This window comes from Eumetopias jubatus, unplaced genomic scaffold (assembly GCF_037043125.1).
Source record: "Eumetopias jubatus isolate StellerSeaLion01/CBP00866 unplaced genomic scaffold, mEumJub1_p1.0 scaffold_3, whole genome shotgun sequence".
Classification (NCBI taxonomy): Eukaryota; Metazoa; Chordata; class Mammalia; order Carnivora; family Otariidae; genus Eumetopias; species Eumetopias jubatus.
The window spans coordinates 115,237,386-115,257,112 of NW_028274809.1; the positions used below are offsets into that span (position 1 = coordinate 115,237,386).

Below are 19,727 nucleotides of genomic sequence, written 5' to 3' on the forward strand. Positions count from 1 at the left end.
ATTTATCTATGCATGAAGGTATAAATGTCAAGTGTACCTCTCTCTTACTACAGAGTACAGAGTTTATAAAAGGGTTTTTTTAAACAAAAATTCTAGAAATTGTATATGCAAATGAGTATTTTTAAGTTACCAATTTGGAAAGCTGAATACTTATTCCAGTAATGCTGTTAGTCAAAACATTTGTGAAACTCCTCTTTTGGTATTTCCATCAGAGGCAAATTACAAAAAGCACAGGAAATCCAATCTAAACATTTTACTGATATATGTAATATGTATATTTAAATCTGATGAAATATGTAAAACACATATATATTACATATATCTGTAAAATATATGTACACCTTTTATATATACATGAGCACACACACACGCATATACACATACACACATATTCCATAAGTTCTTTTTTCCTTTCCTGTCTTTCTGTTTATCAATAAATAAGCATTTGTCAAGTTCCTAACCATAACAGGTATTCAATAAGTACCAATTCCGTTTCAGCTTCTCCTTCTCCCATACATTTATATACCAGGTACTGAATTAAGCATTTAAGATATGCAAAATATAACTCAAAAACTGTAATAAATCGGGGTGCCTGGGTGGCTCAGTCGGTTAAGCATCCAACTCTTGATCTCAGCTCAGGTCTTGATCTCACAGTCATGAGAGTTCAAGCCCTGCATTAGGCTCCACGCTCAGCCCAAATGAGTTTTTAAAAAATGTAATAAACCAGTTATCTACTTTGCATACATCTTTACTGGTTCCCTCCACAGACTTCTTCAACTGAGTGTTGCCTATTATAGTAGCTATCACAGTTAACTTTTCCAATTTTGATATATCCCTGTTAACTGTTTTGTTGGGTAATAATGCAATTAGATCAGTGGGAGTAGGGAGTAAGGGGTGAAGTTAAACTGAGAATTGCAGCCTTAACAATGTAAAAATGAGCTGAAGTTTTTGCAGTAAAACTAGGTCCAAGCAATGAATGGGCCTTATAAAATTATACGAGGATTATATCATCTCAGCTGATGATGCCATTAATTTCTTAGATGGTAGGGGTTGGGCGGGAACTTTGGATCCATAGCTGTGGTACACTGCCCCTTAACTTTCAAAAGGCTCAGAGGCAAAGGAAGATCAGCTTCCTCATAACAAGAGGATAGATCATTTGTAAGTCGGGCTACAAAGTACGTAGACATAAATTGGACAATAGATTCATGCTGAAGGTCTCCAAAGTGCTGTCTGATGTTCTTCAGTATTTCTAGATATAAACAAAAATTTATTTATACTTATGGAATGAGAGATCTTCCATAGTGATTGCATCTTTGTAGGTGCCAAAGTGAGTATCATCTTGGAGATGGAGGAGAGAGAACAGAAATATTTTTTAATGTCTATTGGATAGTGAAATCAGAGTTTACAACTCACCAAAAGAGAATCACTTAAAAAGAGATTGAAAAGAGTAAGGGGCACTGTGTTTGTAACATATTCAGAGGAATAGGAAGAATTTTTTAGAAGGTTTCATTTGGATAGCACTTTCAAAAAATAAGAAATCAATTGATAGGCTTCCTAGCCTAGCTTAAGAGAAGGGGGATGGATGTTGGAGAATTGTCGGATATTGGTTAATTGGACCTTGAAAACTAAAAAAGGATATTGGATTTTTCAATTAAGTTAGTGTTGGTAACCCTAACACTATCTCAGTACACTGTTGGGCAGAAATCGGATTCCAGTGATTTAAGGAGTGTATGGGATGCAGGAAGGCGAAGAGGATATAAACTTTTTCTAAATAAGTAAAGACTGTCTTCCCTTAGAAAGTGTATTCATTTTTATTTGAAGAGAATGGTGAAAATTTATGTAGTCAGCCTCTTAACGTTTCTTAATTTGTTCCATGAATAGAGCCTACGTCATAAAACTCACTATCTCAGCAAAAAAGGAACTCATATTTTAAAACCTAACTTTTTAAAATGTTACAAATAGTTTGCCTTCTTAGTATGAGTTGCCTTGTAAAAACATTGGTCAAGGCAGGATGTAGTCTCTCCTCTAGCAGAAGTATTATGAGATTTTCCCCAAATTTCAAGACTGCAAGCTGCTTTTATAAGACAAGAGGGTCTAGGCTATTCTGGGGATAGGAAAAGGGTCTAAAACATAGGGCTGTGAAAAGAGATTGTGAATTTATTTTGTCTGGATATTTATCATTATTAAGACAGCCATATTCTGTGCTGCTCAACTTGGAATACCATATGGTAGGAATGTGTATATGAATGTGTAAGTAAGGCCATACTTACTCACATAAACTTCTCACAACTGTATGGAAAGTGCCACACTTTACATGGATCCTTTGCCAAAAAGGCATACTTGTAGAATGGGCAAGGACTAGGTTGGCAATCAGGAAACCTCGGTTTTGCTGATGGCCTTGCCACTAACTAACTGTGAACTCTTGAACCAAGTGGCCTTATCTCTTTAGGCTTGTTTTCTCATCTGAAAAATAAAGAGGTTAGACTTAACCTTTTTAGTAACATTTATGTGTATTCCTGCTGACTATGAAATTATTACCTCTATTTCTGACAGTCAGATGGACTGAATGTTCAAGGAAACTCCTCCAGGAATAGCACTTCTAAAAATGGTGAATTGAATATTGGGCAGAGAGGAAGGAAAAAAGAAAATAAGAAAATGAAAAAAAATTTTAAATAGGAAAATAAAAAAATTTTTTAAATGCGTGGCTGAGTTGGCAAGAAAAAGGGAAATTCTCTGGATATTAAAAATGACTGGGTGGCCCAGTCAGTTAAGCATCTTACTCTTGATCTCAGCTCAGGTCTTGATCTCAGGGTTGTGAGTTCAAACCCCACATTGGGCTCCACGCTGGGTGTGGAGCCTATTTAAAAAAAAAAGAAGAAAATTTAAGCCAAAGGAATAAGTGCAGAAGCTGGCATTTGTCCTAGCTAATCCCTGGTGGCCTAGAGCCTAAGTTTATAGGCCATTCATGGGGACCAAGAGATACAGTGGGGGCCCCCAAGAAGTCAGAGGTCAGTTCAGAGAACCCCTTTATAAAGCCAGGACCCTTAATAGGAAATACTGGTAGTGGGTCAACTAGAAGAAAATCCACCCCACAAAGGATGGGTTTCCACCTTGGTACTACTGGAATGTAAAAAACAGGAAAAGCTCCCTGGAAAACTCCTAAACATAACCCTCAATCACAGAGTTTGGGAGCTAGAATATATATTACCTGTGTGACCTGAAGGAACCCCACACTGAAAATTTGGCATAAAGTGGAACTGAGTTGGTGCTGCTCCCAGGTACCTAGGAGAAACAAGTTTATCCTGAAGGAATATGGTGTAAATAAGCCTCACACACTTCCTTCAGATAAAGTTACAAAGAAAAGGAACGTACAGTTTTAAAAAGTCTGAACACATGAGGAAAAACACTATGAATGAGCAACAACAGAAACTGTAGAATCCAGTTTTCAAAGACTACAGATGTTTTAATTATCAGGTGAAAATATATTTTAAAAGTGAGAATATAGAGGGATGCCTGGGTGGCTCAGTCCATTAAGCATCTGCCTTTGGTTCAGGTCATGATCCCAGGGTCCTGGGATCAAGTCCCAAATCAAGGCTCCTTGCTCGGCAGAGAGCCTGCTTCTTCCTCTGCCTGCCACTCTTCCTGCTTGGCTTGTTCTCTCTCTCTGACAAATAAAAAAATCTTTAAAAAAAGTAAGAATATAGATATCTCTTGTTATCTGAATTCAAGAACTGAATAGATTCAGATAATTTTTTTTTATAATGTTGTGGTTATCCTCTGATACCTGAGCTCTTAAACACTGCTATCTAAAATTTAAGAATCAGCACAGAATCCCTCACTCTGCAAATTCTCACTATACAAACCCGGGAATCTGATCAAGATAGTGGGCAATACTTGTGTATTTTAAGTATGACAAAAGGATAAGAGAATATAAAAGTTACTAGGCAGATTGAAAAGAACCAAATACAACTTCCAAAAATGAAAAATATAATTGAAATTAGAAACTCACCTATTAGAAAATTTATGGTTTAAACCAGGGGTTGGAAAACTACAGTTTACAAATCAGATCTGGCTTGAGCTACCACCTGTTTTTGTCAGTAAAGTTTTCCTGGAGCACAGCCGTGCTCAATCTGCCTTCATGCTGCAACAGAAACCATACGGCACACAAAACCTAAAATATTTACTCTCTGGTCCTTTACAGAAAAAGTTTGCTGGCCCTAAATAGCAGACTCAATCAGATGAGAGAGAGAGAGAGAATGCATGACCTGGAAGATAGAGCTGAAGAAGTTACCCAGAATGAAGGACAGAGGGTTATGGTGATGGAAAATAGGAGAGATTGAGGGACACGAAGGTGTAGTGAAAAAGGTCTAGCCTACATATAATTAGGTTAGAAAGACAGAATGAGGAAAAGGAAATAAATAATGGCCAAGAATTTTCAAGAACTAATGAGATCATCAGATTATTAAAGTTAACTCTCAAATGGGGTGAATGGTACATGTATCATAGCCAAGTTACAATATATGAAAGGCAGAAAAACTCTTGCTGATTTCTCAAAGTCTAAAAAGAAAACCAGAAATACTGGAACATCTTCAATGTGTGCAGACAAAATAACTATCAACGTGGAATTGTATGCCATTGAGTCTATATTTCAAGAATGAACACAATATAAAGTCATTTTAGAGCATTTTAAACCAACAGGTCCTCATTAAAAGAAATTGCAAAGAGGGTACTTCAGGCTGAGGGGGAAAAAGCCAGAGGTACAAAAAAGAAAAAAGCAAATATGGTGGCAAATAGGCTATTAAATCTAAGTATATGTTGAATATTTAAAATAATGGCAATACTCTATGTTGTAGAATTTTTAAAAATCAAGATAAAACTAAATTCCTAATTATGCAGCCATCAAAAGGAATGAGATCTTGCCATTTGCAACGACGTGGATGGAACTGGAGGATGTTATGCTGAGTGAAATAAATCAATCAGAGAAAGACGTGTATCATATGATCTCACTGATATGAGGAATTCTTAATATCAGGAAACAAACTGAGGGTTGCTGGAGTAGGGGTGGGGTGGGAGGGATGGGGTGGCTGGGTGATAGACATTGGGGAGGGTATGTGCTATGGTGAGCGTTGTGAATTGTGCAAGACTGTTGAATCACAGATCTGTACCTCTGAAACAAATAATGCAGTATATGTTAAAAAAAAAAAAGATAGCAGGAGGGAAAGAATGAAGGGGGGGAAATCGAGGGGGAGACGAACCATGAGAGACAATGGACTCTGAAAAACAAACTGAGGGTTCTAGAGGGGAGGGGGGTGGAGGGATGGGTTAGCCTGGTGATGGGTATTAAAGAGGGCACGTTCTGCGTGGAGCACTGGGTGTTATGCACAAACAATGAATCATGGAACACTACATCAAAAACTAATGATGTAATGTATGGTGATTAACATAACAATAAAAAATTTTAAGGAAAAAAACAAAACTAAACTCCTAGACTGCAGTAACATTTAAGGCAGGGATGTAAGTTGTAATAGAATAAAGCATTCAAAGATCTTCACTTTGGGAAGAAGGTAGATACTGATTAATTTTAGACTCTTAAATGTACATATTAAAATGCCTAAAATATCTAGTAAATATAAAAATAACTCAAATGGGATATATAACTTCCAAACTAGTAGAGGGTAAATATTCAAATGAACAGGTAAAAACAGATGTTATATGTGACTCCAGAAAGGTGGGCATCAAAAGTTTTTCTTTTGATACATATATAGCAATGGAACAAAATATAGTGTCTGGAAATAGACCCAAACATACATAGTAAATTAACCTTTAACAAAAGTGCAAAATGCAATTTTATGGAAAGAGGATAGTCTTTTCAACAAGCAGTGCTAGAGTAATTGGAAATTCACATGCAAAAAAATTAATATTGATCTACACCTTGCACCACATACAAAAATTAACTCAAAATGGAAAATTAAAGAGGGCACGTGTTGTAATGAGCACTGGTATTATATAAGACTGATGAATCACTGAAGTCTACTTCTGAAACTAGTAATACAATCTGCTTTCCTTGGAGAATAATCACTAACAAAGTACAGTTGACCCTTGAAAAACATGGGGGTTAGGGGTGCCAATGGCCTTGTACACTCAAAAATCCATGTATAACTTTTGACCGCCCCCAAAATTGACTGCTAATAGCCTCCTGTTGATCAGAAGCCTTACTAATAACATAAACCATCAATTAACACATATTTTGTATGTTGTATAAATTATATGCTGTACTTAAAATAGAGTAAATATAGTAAATACAATAAATATAATAAAGTAAGCTAAAGAAAATGTTATTAAGAAATTATCATATGGGGGCGCCTGGGTGGCTCAGTCGTTAAGCATCTGCTTTTGGCTCAGGTTATGATCCCAGGGTCCTGGGATCAAGCCCCACGTCGGGCTCCCTGCTCGGCGGGAAGCCTGCCTCTCCCTCTCCCACTCCCCCTGCTTGTGTTCCCTCTCTCGCTGTGTTTCTCTCTGTCCAATAAATAAATAAAATCTTTTAAAAAAATTATCATACAGTTTCACTCATATGTGGGACATAAGGAATAGTGCAGAGGACCACAGGGGAAGGGAGGGAAAACTGAATGGGAAGAAATCAGAGAGGGAGACAAACCATGAAAGACTCTGGACTCCGGGAAACAAACTGAGGGTTTCAGAGGGGAGGGGGTTGGGGGGATGGGGTAATCGGGTGTTGGGTATTAAGGAGGGCACATGTGGTGATGAGCACTGGGTGTTATATGCAACTAATGAATTGTTGAACACTGCATCAAGAAATGTATTATATGTCAGTTAATTGAACATAATAAAAGAAATTTAAAAAATAATAAGTCATTAAAAATTTTTAACAAAGAAGTATACAAATGAAATTTAAGCACATGAAAATATGGTCACTCACTAGTCATTAGGGAAATGCAAGGTAAAGCCACAATTAGATACCCAGTAGAAGGACTACAAAAGACTGACCATACCAGGTGATGGTGAGGATGTGGAGCAATTGTTACTCTCATTCACTGTTGATGGGAATACAAAGTGGTACAACTTTTAAAAAGTAGTTTGACAGTTTCTTTTAAAGTTAGACATATAGTTACCATACAACCTAACTATTCTACTCCTAGGAATTTACTCAAGAGAAATGAAAGTATGTGTCCACACAAAGACTTCTACAAATATATTCATAACAGCTTTATTTCAAATACCTCCAAAGTGGAAACAACACAAAAGTCATCAACAAGGGAATAAATTGTGGCATATCCATATAACTACTCAGCAATTAAATGGAAGGACACCAGCAACAACATAGCTGAATCTCTGCTGAGTGAAAGAAGCCAGGTTTTTTAAAAAGAGCAGCCATCATCAGAAAGGATGAATACCCAACTTTTACATCAACATGGATGGGACTGGAGGAGATTATGCTAAGTAAAATAAGTCAAGCAGAGAAAGTCAGTTATATGGTTTCACTTATTTGTGGAACATAAGGAATAGAATGGAGGACATTAGGAGAAGGAAGGGAAAAATGTGGGGGGCAGAATCGGAGCGGGAGACAAACCATGAGAGACTGTGGACTCTGAGAAACAAACTGAGAGTTTCACAGGGCGGGGGGGTGGGGGGATGGGTTAGCCCGGTGATGGGTATTAAGGAGGGCACGTACTGCATGGAGCACTGGGTGTTATATGAAAACAATGAATCATGGATCACTACATCAAAAACTAATGATGTACTGTATGGTGACTAACATAATAAAATAAAAATTTTTTAAAAAGCACATACTAATATATAGTGATGGAAAACATCAGTAGTTACCTGAAGATTGGGGTGGATGAATGGGGCGGAGGGTGGGAATGAGGAATTTCAAAGGGGCAAGAGGAAACTTCAAAGGGTGATAGATTTGATCATAATCCTGATTATAGTGCTGATTTTATGAGAATCCTCAATCTACACAATAAGTATGTGCTGTTTTTTGTATGTCGATTATAACTCCACATAACTGGGGCAGGGATGGAGGTGATATTCTCCCTTGTGCTTCACAGTGTATAGAAGAGGTTTTTGTGTGAGAAACGTGGATTGAATCTATTCCTTTGTTGGGGCTGTAAAGCATCACATTGCTCTCTCCAATGAACTCTCTTAACTTCAAAGAGCTAATAAAGTTTCCTAAAATACTACCAAAAATGAATACTCTCTACTACAGAAAATGTAGACTTCCAGACAAAAATAAAGGAAAATCTAAAGTTACCCAGATCATACTGCTGCAAAATGTTTTACCATGTTTCCTTTCTTTACCATCATATGTGCATTTTCCTCCATCACCAAATATGGTTATGCCACATGTAAAGATGTGCAAAATTTTGCCTTTTTTAAAAAAATGGTCAAAACCAAAAAACTTACCATCTTAACATTTTTAAGTGTACAGTATTAACTATGTGCATGTTGGTGTGCAACAGGTCTCTAGGACTTTTTCATCTTGCAAACCTGAAACTCTATACCCAGTGAACAACTACTGCCCCTTTCCCCCTCCCCTCTCCCCACCCTGGCAACCACCATTCTACTCTGTTTCTTGCAAAACTAAAACTGTACCATTAAATGACAGTCCTCCTCCCCTATCCCCTGGCAACCACCTTTCTACTTTCTGTCTCTATGAATATGGCTACTTTACATATCTCGTGTCAGTGAAATCATGCAGCATTTGGGTTTTTTGTGACTGGCTTATATTTTACTTAGTGTAATGTCCTCAAGCTTCATCCACGATGTAGCATATGACAGGATTTTCTTCCTTTTTAAGGGTGAATAAAAATAATACTCTATTGTGTGTATATACCACATTTCTTTATCCATTCATCTATTAATGGACATTTAGATTGCTTCCATCTCTTGGCTATTTTAAGTATTGCTGCTATGAACAGGAGGTGTGCAGATATCTCTTCAAGATCCTTTTGAATATGTACCCAGAAGCAGAAGTGCTGGATCATATGACAATTCTCTTTTTAATATTTTGAGAAACCTTCATACTATTTACATAGCACTACACCATTTACATTTCCACCAACAGTGTACAGGGGTTCCACTTTCTCCACATACTTGTCAACACTTGTTATTTTCTGTTACTTGATATTGGCCACCTAATGGGTGTGAGGTGATATTTCATTGTGGTTTTGATTTTCATTTCCCTGATGATTAGTGATGTTGAGCATCTTTTCCTATACTTGTTGGCCATTTGAATATCTTCTTTAGAGAAATACCTATGCAAATCCTTTGCCCAGTTTTTTAATTGGATTGTGTTTTTGTTGTTGAGTTGTAGGATTTTTTTAATAGTGTGGATATTAACTTCTTACCAAATATATGGTTTGCAAATATTTTTTCTCATTACTCGTGTTGTCTTTCACCCTGTTGATTGTTGCTTGCTGCATAGTCTTTAAAGTTTAATGTAATCCCATTTGTCTTTTCTTCCTTTTGTTGCCTGTGCTTTTAGTGTCATACCCAAGAAATCATGCCAAATCCAATACCATGAAGGTTGTCCCCTATGTTTTCTTCTAGGAGTTTTATAGTTTCAGGTCTCACATTTAGATTAATTCATTTTGAATTAATGTTTGTATATTGGGTGAGATAAGGGTCCAACTCATTATGTATGTGGATATCCACTTTTACCAACACTGTTCAAGATCCTTTCTCCATTGTGTAGCTTTGGCACTCTTGTTGAATATCAATTGACCATATACATTTAGGCTTTATTCTGTGGCTGTTTATTCTGCCCCATTGGTCTGTATGTCTGTCTTTATACCAGTGCCATACCATCTTGATTACTGTAGCTACGCAGTATGTTTTGAAATCAGAAAATGTGAGGACTCCAGCTTTATTTTTCTTTCTCAACATTGTCTAGGCTATTCAGAGTCCTTTGAAATTCCATATAAATTTTGGAATGTTTTTTCTAATTCTGAAAACATGCCATTGGAATTTTCATAAGGATTGCATTGAATCTATAGATTTCTTTGGGTAATATGGATATTTTAATAATATTAAGCCTTCCAGCCTATGAGCACAGGTTGTCTTTCTACCATCTGTGTCTTCTCTAATGTCTTTCAGCAGTGTCTTGTAGTTTTCAGTGTATATCTCTTTCACCTCCTTGGTTACATATATTCCTAAATATCTTATTATTTTTGATGATGTCATAAATGGAATTGCTTTCTTAATTTTTAATTTCTTTTTCAGATTGTTCATTGTTAGTGTATAGAAATACAGTTGATTTTTGTGTTAATTTTGATTCTGCAATTTTTCTGAAGATATTCTAACAGTTTTTGGGTGGAGTCTGGGGTTTTCCGTGTGTAATAAGATCATGTCATTTATGAACAGACATAATTTAGCTTCTGCCCTTTGTATTTGAATGCCTTTTATTCCTTTTTCTTGATAACTGCCCTGGCTAGAAATTCCAGTACTAGGTAGAATAAAAGTGGTGAGCGTGGCCATCCTTGCCTTGTTCCTGATCTTGGAGGGAAAGCTTTCAGTCTTTCACCATTTAGTATTATGTTCATTGTGGGCTTTTCATATATGGCCTTTATTATGTTGAGATCATTTCCTTCTAATTCTCATTTGGTTAGTGTTTCATCTTGAAAGAATGTTGAGTTTTGCCAAATGCTTTTTCTGCGTCATTGAAATGATCATATGGTTTTTGCTCCTTCATTCTATTAATGTGGTGTCTTATACTGACTGGTTTTCATATGTTGAACCATCCTTGCATTCCAAGAATAAATTCCACTTGGTCCACGTGATGTATGACTCTTTTAATATGTTGTTAAGTTAAATTTGCTAACATTTTGTTGAGGATTTTTGCATTAATAGTCATCAGAGATATTGATCTATAGTTTTTTTTATAGTATCTTTGTATGATTTTGGTATCAGTGTAATGCTTTCCTCATAGAATGAGTTTGGAAGTATTCCCTCCTCTTCAGTTTTTTGGAAGTTTGAGAAGTATTGGTGTTATTTCTTCTTTAAATATTTTGTAGAAAGACGCCTGGGTGGCTCAGTTGGTTAAGCATCTGCTTTCAGCTCAGATCATGATCCCAGGGTCCTGGGATCGAGCCCCACATCAGACTCCTAGCTCAGCGGGGAGTCTGCTTCTCCCTCTGCCTGCTGCTGCCCCCCTGCTTATGCCCACTCACTCCATCGCTCTCTCTGACAAACAAATAAAATCTTTTTTAAAAAAAATAAATATTTGGTAGAATTCTCCAGTAAAACCATCTGGTCCAAGGTTTTTCTTTGTTGGGAGGTATTTGATTACTGATTAAATCCCTTGTTATTGATCTATTCACATTTTTTATTTCTTCATGATTCAGTCTTAGTACATTTTATGCTTCTAGAAACTTATTTCTTCTATGTTACCCAGTTTTTTCACATAAAATTGTTCATAGTAGTCTCCTGTGATCTTATTTCTGTGGCATCAGTTGTAATGTCTCCTTTCATTTCTGATTTGATGATTTGTCTTCATTTCTTCACTCATTATTTGTCTTTTCTCTTTTTCTCATTCTAGCTAAGGATTTGTCAATTTTCTTGAACTTTTCAAAAAATGAACTCCTAGTTTTATTTTTTCTATGATTTTTATCTGCTGTATTATGTTTATCTCTGTTCACATATTTACAATTTCCTTTGTTCTGCTCAATCAAGTTTAGTTTGTTCTTCTCTTTAATTTCTTGAGGTGTTTATTTAGGTTATTAATCTGAGATATTTCTCCTTTTTTATGTATTTATAACTACACTGCTCTTAGCACTGCTTTTGCCACATTCAGTAAGTTCTGGTATGTTTTGTTTTCATTTTCATTTGCTTCAAGACACTTTTAAATTTCCCTTATGATTTCTTCTTTGGTTCATTGAGTGTTAAAGAGTGTGATTGATACGATTTCAATCTTCTTAAATTTGTTAAAACTTGCTTTATGGCTGGGGTGCCTGGGTGGCTCAGTTGGTTAAGCAACTGCCTTCGGCTCAGGTCATGATCCCAGGGTCCTGGGATCGAGCCCCACATCAGGCTCCCTGCTCAGTGGGAGGCCTGCTTCTCCCTTTCCCACTCCCCCTGCTTGTGTTCCCTCTCTCACTGTCTCTCTCTCTGTCAAATAAATAAATAAAATCTTAAAAAAAAAAAAACTTGCTTTATGGCTAACCTATGATTTATCCTGGAGAATTAATTGTTCCATGTGCACTTGGAACATTTATTCTGCTGTTGTTGGATGATGTGTTCTGTAAATATCTATTCAGTCTCATTGATCTAAAGTGTTGTTCAAGTCTTCTGTTTCCTTTTGATATTCTGGCTGGTTGAACTATTATGGAAAGTGAGATATTGAAATCTCTTACTATTACTGTGTTACTCTCTTTTCTTCTTTCAGTTCTGTCAATATTTGCTTCATATATTGGGTGCTCTGCTGTTAAGGTGCATATATAATTGGTAGATCTTCCTGGTGAATTGGCCCTTTGATCATTATATAATGTCCTCTGTCTCTATGACAGTTTTTGATTTAAAGTCTGTTTTGTTTGAAGTAAGTATGGGCATTCCTGTTCTCTTTCTATTACCAATTACATGGAATATCTTTTCTCATCATTTCACTTTCAGGCTATGTATGTCATTATATTTAAAGTTAGTCTCTTATAGGTAGCATATAGCAGATTTTTTTTTTAACCTGTCAGCCACTCTAGGTCTTTCTATTGGGGAGTTTAATCCATTCATACTTAAAATAATTACAGATAGGGAGGTATTTACCATTGCCATTATGTTAATTTTTTTGTATGCCTTTAGTAATTTTCTCCTCTTCCTCTCTTGCTGCCTTCTTTTGTGTGTCATTGTTTTTTTCATTGGTTTGTTTTTATTTTTTTGTAGCAGCATACTTTGAATCCTTTCTCATTTTCTTCTGTGCATCTTCTGTAGGTATTTTCTTTGTGGTTACCATGGGAATTACCTAAAAGATCCTATAGTTAAAACAATCTATTTTAAACTAATAACAACTTAAATCACATACAAAAACTTAACTCCATTGCCCCAGCACTATGTTATCAATGTTACAAATTACATCTTTTTATCATTTGTTTAACATCATTTTATAGTATAGTTATTTTTGTGCTTTTATCTTTTATATTCTATACCTGAATTAAAAGTGATTCATGTACTACCATGACAGTATTACTGGATTCTGTGTTTATCTCTATATTTACCTTTACAGAGAGCTTTATATTTTCATATGATTTTCTCTTACAGTCTAGTGTCCTTTTGTTTCAACTTGAAGGATTCTGTTTAGCAATTCATGCAGGGCAGGTCTAGTGGTGATAACCCCCCCCAGTTTTTGTTTATCCAGGAAAGTCTACTTCTCCGTCCTTTTTGAAGGTCAGTTTTGCCAAATATAGTATTCTTGGTTGGCATAGTTTTCTTCCAGCACTTTGAAGATATCTTCCCGCTCTCTTGTAGCCTGTAATGTTTCTGCTGTGAAAGCTCATCATTGTGTGCTAGCTCCCTTGTTTATGATGAATTAGCTTTTCTCTTGCTCATTTTAAGATTCTTTGTCTTTGAATTTTCAGTTTGATTATAATGTGTCTCAGTGTGCACCTTTTTAGGTGCATCCTATTTGGAGTTCCTTAAGTTCTTGAATTTGGATATTCATTTCCTTTCTTATATATGGGAAGTTTTCATCCATTATTTCTTCCAGTAATCTCTCTGCCCCATTCTTTCTCTCTTCTCTTTCTGGGATTCCTGTAACTTGTATATTGATATGTTTAGTCGCCAAATCTGAATTATATCCCATAATTCTGTTAGGCTTTCTTTACTTTTCTTCATTCTGTTTTCTTTTTGTTCTTCTGATATAGTAATTTCAAATGACCTATCTCTGAGTACACAGATCCTTTATTCTGCCTGATCACGTCTGTTTTCGAACCCTTATGGTGAATTTTTCAATCCATTTATTGTATTCTTCAGCCTCAGAATTTCTATTTGGTCCTCTTTTAGTTTCTATCTCTGTTGATACATTCATGCTTCATTTTCCTGATTTTATTTATTGTCTGTGTTCTCTTATAGCACATTGAGCTTGTTTAAGACAATTATTTTGAATTTTTTGTCAGGTAATCAATAGGTCTCCATATCCTCAGGGTCAATTTCTGAAGATTTGTTTTGTTTTTGTCATTGCCATGTTTTATGTTTCTTGTGATTTCTTCATTTGAAAAAACAGCCACTTTTCTCTGGTTTTGGGGGCCTCGCTTTGTACAGGGGAAACTGTCACAAGTCAGCCCCAGTAGAGACTATGGGAGTTTCTCAAAGTTTTTATGATATGCACCTTCTCTCAGCTTCTATATGTAATTTCCCAATTAGAGAGATTTCAAGATTTGTAATCTCTTGCTTCCTCTAGTGTCTGTGGTGCTGCAGGATCTCTAGCACTGCAATAAGCTACTGAGTCCTCTTTTGTTCTCAGCAGCCCCCATGCATCCAAGATGTGCCAATTCCCCATTAGTGCTGTGAGTCAGGTGAGACCAGGCCCTTGGGAATCCCCACTACCACCACCACCAAAAGCTGGACTATTGGATGTACATCCCACTGTAATCATTCCTTGTTCAGGAAGAAGCCATGCGCTGGCTACTTTCCCCTGATCACAGCAAGCTGTGCTAGCTTCTGTGTGCATTGCGGGAAGGTACTCTGGCACTGCAGCAAACCCCCAACCAGAGTGTGTTGGTTCTTCATCAGCACTCCAAGTCAGGCAAAACAAACCAGTCTCTCAGGCAGTTCCCTGAAAAACCAAAATGTTGGATGAATGTTCCACTCTTTTTTTTCCTTCCCAAGGGAGAATCTGCATTGGCTTTTTCTCCCAATCGTGAGTTATGCTGGCTTGGGATAGGGGCTGACACAGTTGAAATCAGACGGCTTTTCTTACCTGTTTCAGTGCAGTTGTTCTTGGATTTGAGTTTATCTGGGGTACTGCAACTTCCTAACTGGTTTCTGGAGTTATCATAAAGGTTTTTTGGACTGTATATAGTCAAATTGGTATCTTTGTGAGGAAAAACGTTCTAGGGCTTCCTATTCTGCTATCTTGGTGACCACAAAATTAAGTGTTGATATATACTACCACATTAATCTCAGAAAGTTTGTTCATTTCACTTACCTGATATTTTTAAAATCTTGGACATTTTATTTTATTTTACTTTTTAAGATTATTTGAGAGTGCAAGAGAGCGAGAAAGAGTGAGTGAGAGAGTGAGCGAGCTGAGGAGCAGAGGGAGAAGCAGTCTCTGCTGAGCAGGGAGCCCGACATGGGGCTCGATCCCAGGACTCCGGGATCATGACCTGAGCCGAAGGCAGCCACTTAACAGACTGAGCCACCCAGGTGCCCCAAATCTTGGCCATTTTAATAGGCGGTGTTGAATCTTACATTTTGAATTACGTGAAGGTTTAAATTATGTAATACTTGATACCTACAAAAGAATCAATGTAGCACTCTTAAGTTACAAAGCATATAAAATTAATGAAGCCATCAAAACATCAGAACCAGAACATTACTGCTACGCCTACCTATGTGCTTTTTTCCACTCTGTCTCCTGCCTTTCCCACAGGTAACCACTGTGAGATTTTTTATGTTTTATATATATTCAGGTTTATATTTTTTTAGTTTCTTGCCTTTTCACATATAATTTTATCATGTATGCAAACACTGTTTTTAATTTTGCTTGTTTTTAAGCTTTCTAAAAATGGTATCACTCAGTATGTAGTGTTCTGACTTGATTTTTTTCACTTTAAATATACAAAGTTTAAATATTTTTATATATTTATTGACTAATTGTATTGTTTACTTTGGGAATTGTCTATATACATTGTCCATTTCATAGGGGTATTCTTTATTTTCTGGTATAGGTAAGTTTCAAGAATCCTTATTACTCTAAATTCTGTGATTCTAAGATATTTCTCTTATAAAAGTGTCATTTGTAAGTTTTAGTGTTAATTGATTGATAATTCAGAAAAATTGATCTCCACATTCTTGTTTTTGGAAGCTACTTGATATTTTAATTTTTCTCTAGGAAATAGTAAATTTTTTTTGCTATAATGAAATGAATATAATAACTTGTTTCATTATTTAGGCATAAAACTCACCCAGACTTACAAATGCTTATTGATTCATTTACACCTGCCCATGTATGGCAGCGTTATTCCATGAAAGTTGATTGAAAATGATGAAATGAAGATATTCACAATATACCCTCACTGGTGTTTATAATAGAAAATGTTTAAAAACTATATTCATGGCCTTTCAATTGGACATTTGAAGTTTTTCTAAGGAGGTCAGTTTTTATTTTTTAAAGTTTGCTTTTTCCACAGAAGTGGAATCCTTCAGTATGTTAGGATTTCAGAAGGGCTATGGTTGCCTGAGAGAGATGTCAGAGTTTTGTTTTATTCATATAGATAACCTATATCTATATGAAAAGCGAAAAAGGAAATATTGCCTAGAGCAATGGTCTTCAAACTTTTTGATCTGAGCTCACTCAAGCCCTTTGAAAGATACGCATTTACACTTACAGATGGAAAAGATGGGCCTAATTGTAACAAAAAATTAGAGAGGAGCAAAATAATAAAAAACATAACATTCAGTGCCTAGAACTAAGGATATTATTGGGAGGAAATGGTAATGTTTTTTATAAGAACTTAGAACTTATAATTTTTGCTCAGTTGGCTACCATTAAAATGTGGGGATTTTAAAGACCATCTTGTTTTGGTTTATTCTCAGAGACATTATCAATAAACTAAAATATAAAATGTACTCAGAAAAGAAATGATTGGTATATGTTGATAGACAATTTTCATTAAAAGTGAAGCTCCCATAATAGGAAAAAATGACATTGTGGGAACTTTAAGGGGAAGAAATAAAAAATGTGGGGCTAGAGGAGTGTTTCTTTAAAAAAATATAATGGAAAATTAACGTTGAGAAGTACTACTAATGTTTCCTACTAATGTGAGTGTTCAGCCCTGTCTGAAAATCTTCCATGATATGGATTGCAGTGTTTCCAAGGCAGCCAGCCCATATTGGGATGCTATAATCCTCTTAAAGTTTTTCCTCATACTGAGCCAAAATCTATTCTATAGAGGGCAAATCTAATCCTCTCCTACATGAACATTTTCTGAATGTTTAAAGAAAGTAATTGTATGATCTAGGTCCTCTCCTACCTCTTCTGCTGTTTTTCATTTGATGTGATTTTAGGGCCACTCACCAGCCTTGATAATGAGGTTGACGATACGGCTCATACTGATCTTATGACTTCCTATTTGTTCTTTCTCTGGCTGCTCTTTGTTCTTTGCTAGGTTATACTCATCAACATGGTCTCTAACTTCTCACCAGTGAATCTATAAAATTGAAACCTGTAACTAAGCATACATGTGAAAGACTACGTATAAAGACTACTTTTAAGTGATGTTTTATCTATGTTATAGATTCTCAACAAGAGGTTTCTTTTAAGTTTCAGGAAACAATTATATCCCTCAGAAGTTGGCTTCCAAATGAAACAACCTGTTTCTTGGCAAATAAGTATACTTTAAGATTCATAATGTATTGTTATGTTTTCTTAACGTATTAAACAAATGCATTTTTATCTTTGTGTTTTCAGATAGTGGCCAGAACTGTAGTGCCAGTAGTAAAGGTGAACGACTAAGTGCCAAACTCAGAGCTTTACCTGGGACAAACGAACCTTATGAAAGTAGCAGTAACAAAGAAATAGGCAAGTGCTGGTGTTCCCCACCCAGTTTCTACAGGCATAACAGGTCTGGAAAAGATTTGGTGAGATGGCAAAAATGTATAATTGGGCATTAGGAATTTTTTATATACAGACAAAATTTTAAATGACTTGGGAGAACATTTCTGTTCACTCAGTTCAGTTTAGCTTATGAGACAAATTGGTTTCACATTTGTTGTTTTTCTTTATTATTCTAATATAACAATCTATTTTGAAACCTAGATGCCTCCTATGTGGATCCACTTGGCCCTCAAATAGAAAGACCAAAAACTGCAGCCAAAAAAAGAATCGACGAGGATGATTTTGCTGATGAAGAATTAGGAGATGATTTGCTTCCCGAATAATATACACTTTAAATTTTTACTTATTAAAGGAAAGAAATTGCCTTACAAGATAATGCTTGTGTGAGACTTTGGATTAAACACCCAAATTTTAATTTCATACACTGTCAAAACCTTAAATAAGTGTATTCTGTTCTATGAGATTGGTCTAAGTTTTGTTTTGTTTATATGGAATAAAGATATGTGAAACTAATACTTTAGTGACTTCCTTACTCTTGAAAACATTGACCACAGTAAGAAATACATTTTGTAGCACCACCTAGTACCTACACATACATGTAAGTATTTGGGTGTGCTCACGAAAATTTACCCTACTACTGTAGTGCATGCTGATATTTTCTGTGATTTCATTAAAACAAAGTTTAGCAATGAAAATACCACATTGATTTCATGGTTCACAGCTTGTAAAATGTGCTAAGACATATCACTGATGGATCTGTAGTTAAGCTTAATTACTTAGAGTTTAGAAACTGTTAAAGTCTTTAGAAGATTTGCCTCACAGGGATTATAATACTATTAAAACAATTATGTTTTGGATACTATAGTAAGAGAAACACCAAACCCTTTTGCTCTTTTCTGTATTTCCTTTCTACCTTCAGACCAGTGGCATGTACCAATAGCATTGAGCAATGACAGCTCCAGAATGATTTTCCCATTCATGACTTGGGGTATGGGATGGAGGCCAGGACTGCCTGCATTTTGCTTTAGCAACGTGTTTGGCTGATCAGTAATGTCCAGAGGAATTGCAATGATGGGGCAATCAGAAGAGGCTTATTTAACGTCTCCATAATGTGCACACTACTGTTAGGTGCAGGAAGAGGAAAACCAAAATTAGATCACTGTTTCTGCTCCCAAGATGGTTACGATCTAATGGGGGAGTCATTCAACAAGGGCACTAAATATCTATGTGCTAGATTCTCTGGATACGGCAGTGAACAAGACAGAACAAGACCCTGCCCTCAGCTTAAATCCTGGTGGGGAAGGCAGACAATAAATATGTCTTTTTTAAAAGGACTTTAGATGTTGCTAAGTGCACTTAATTAAATGGAGTAATGTAATAGGGAGTGATGGCAGTGAAGGGAAGGGCTCATTTAGATGGAAGAGTCAGGGAAGACCTCTCTAGGAGGTGGCATTTGTATTAACACCAGAACGATGAAATGCATAATACTGAAATTGGAATGATTTGTGTATGTTAGAGGTTATTGTGTTAGAGTGATAGAGGGCTTGGGGCCCACCAGGGTGGGTGGTATACAAGATATGCAGGGAAGTGAAAGGATGTAAGGTCCAAGAGGTAGGCAGGGGCCAGATCACATAGATCCTATAAATAGAGTTTGAGTCTTATTCTAACAACAATAGAGAAGCCCTTAGAAAGTTTTGTGCAAGGAAGGAGAGTGATGTGATTTTATTTAACTTTAGAAACTGGTGATCACACCAGTTGCCGTGAAGATGAATTGACAGGTGGGCAGGTTGGAGGCGAAGGAAAGGGTTGGAACTACTAGTAGCCTGGGCAAGAGATGAGGATGACCGAGACCAGGTGTTTCTTTTTTATTTTTATTTCTTTTTAAAGATTTTATTTGCTAGAGAGAGAGCACAAGCATGGGGAACAGCAGGCAGAGGGA

General features: G+C 36.2%; 1 protein-coding gene across 1 annotated transcript in view; it reads left to right on the forward strand.

The window, feature by feature from the left end:
- The window catches only part of IFT88 (intraflagellar transport 88), a 145,488-nt gene extending 127,237 nt beyond the window's left edge, over positions 1–18,251 (forward strand). Inside the window, exons 25-26 of the mRNA XM_028105472.2 lie at positions 17,642–17,752; positions 17,990–18,251. Coding sequence (XP_027961273.1) covers positions 17,642–17,752; positions 17,990–18,111 — 233 coding nt within the window. The 3' untranslated portion in view covers positions 18,112–18,251. The remainder of the gene's footprint in view (positions 1–17,641; positions 17,753–17,989) is intronic.
- Positions 18,252–19,727: the final 1,476 nt, after the last annotated feature.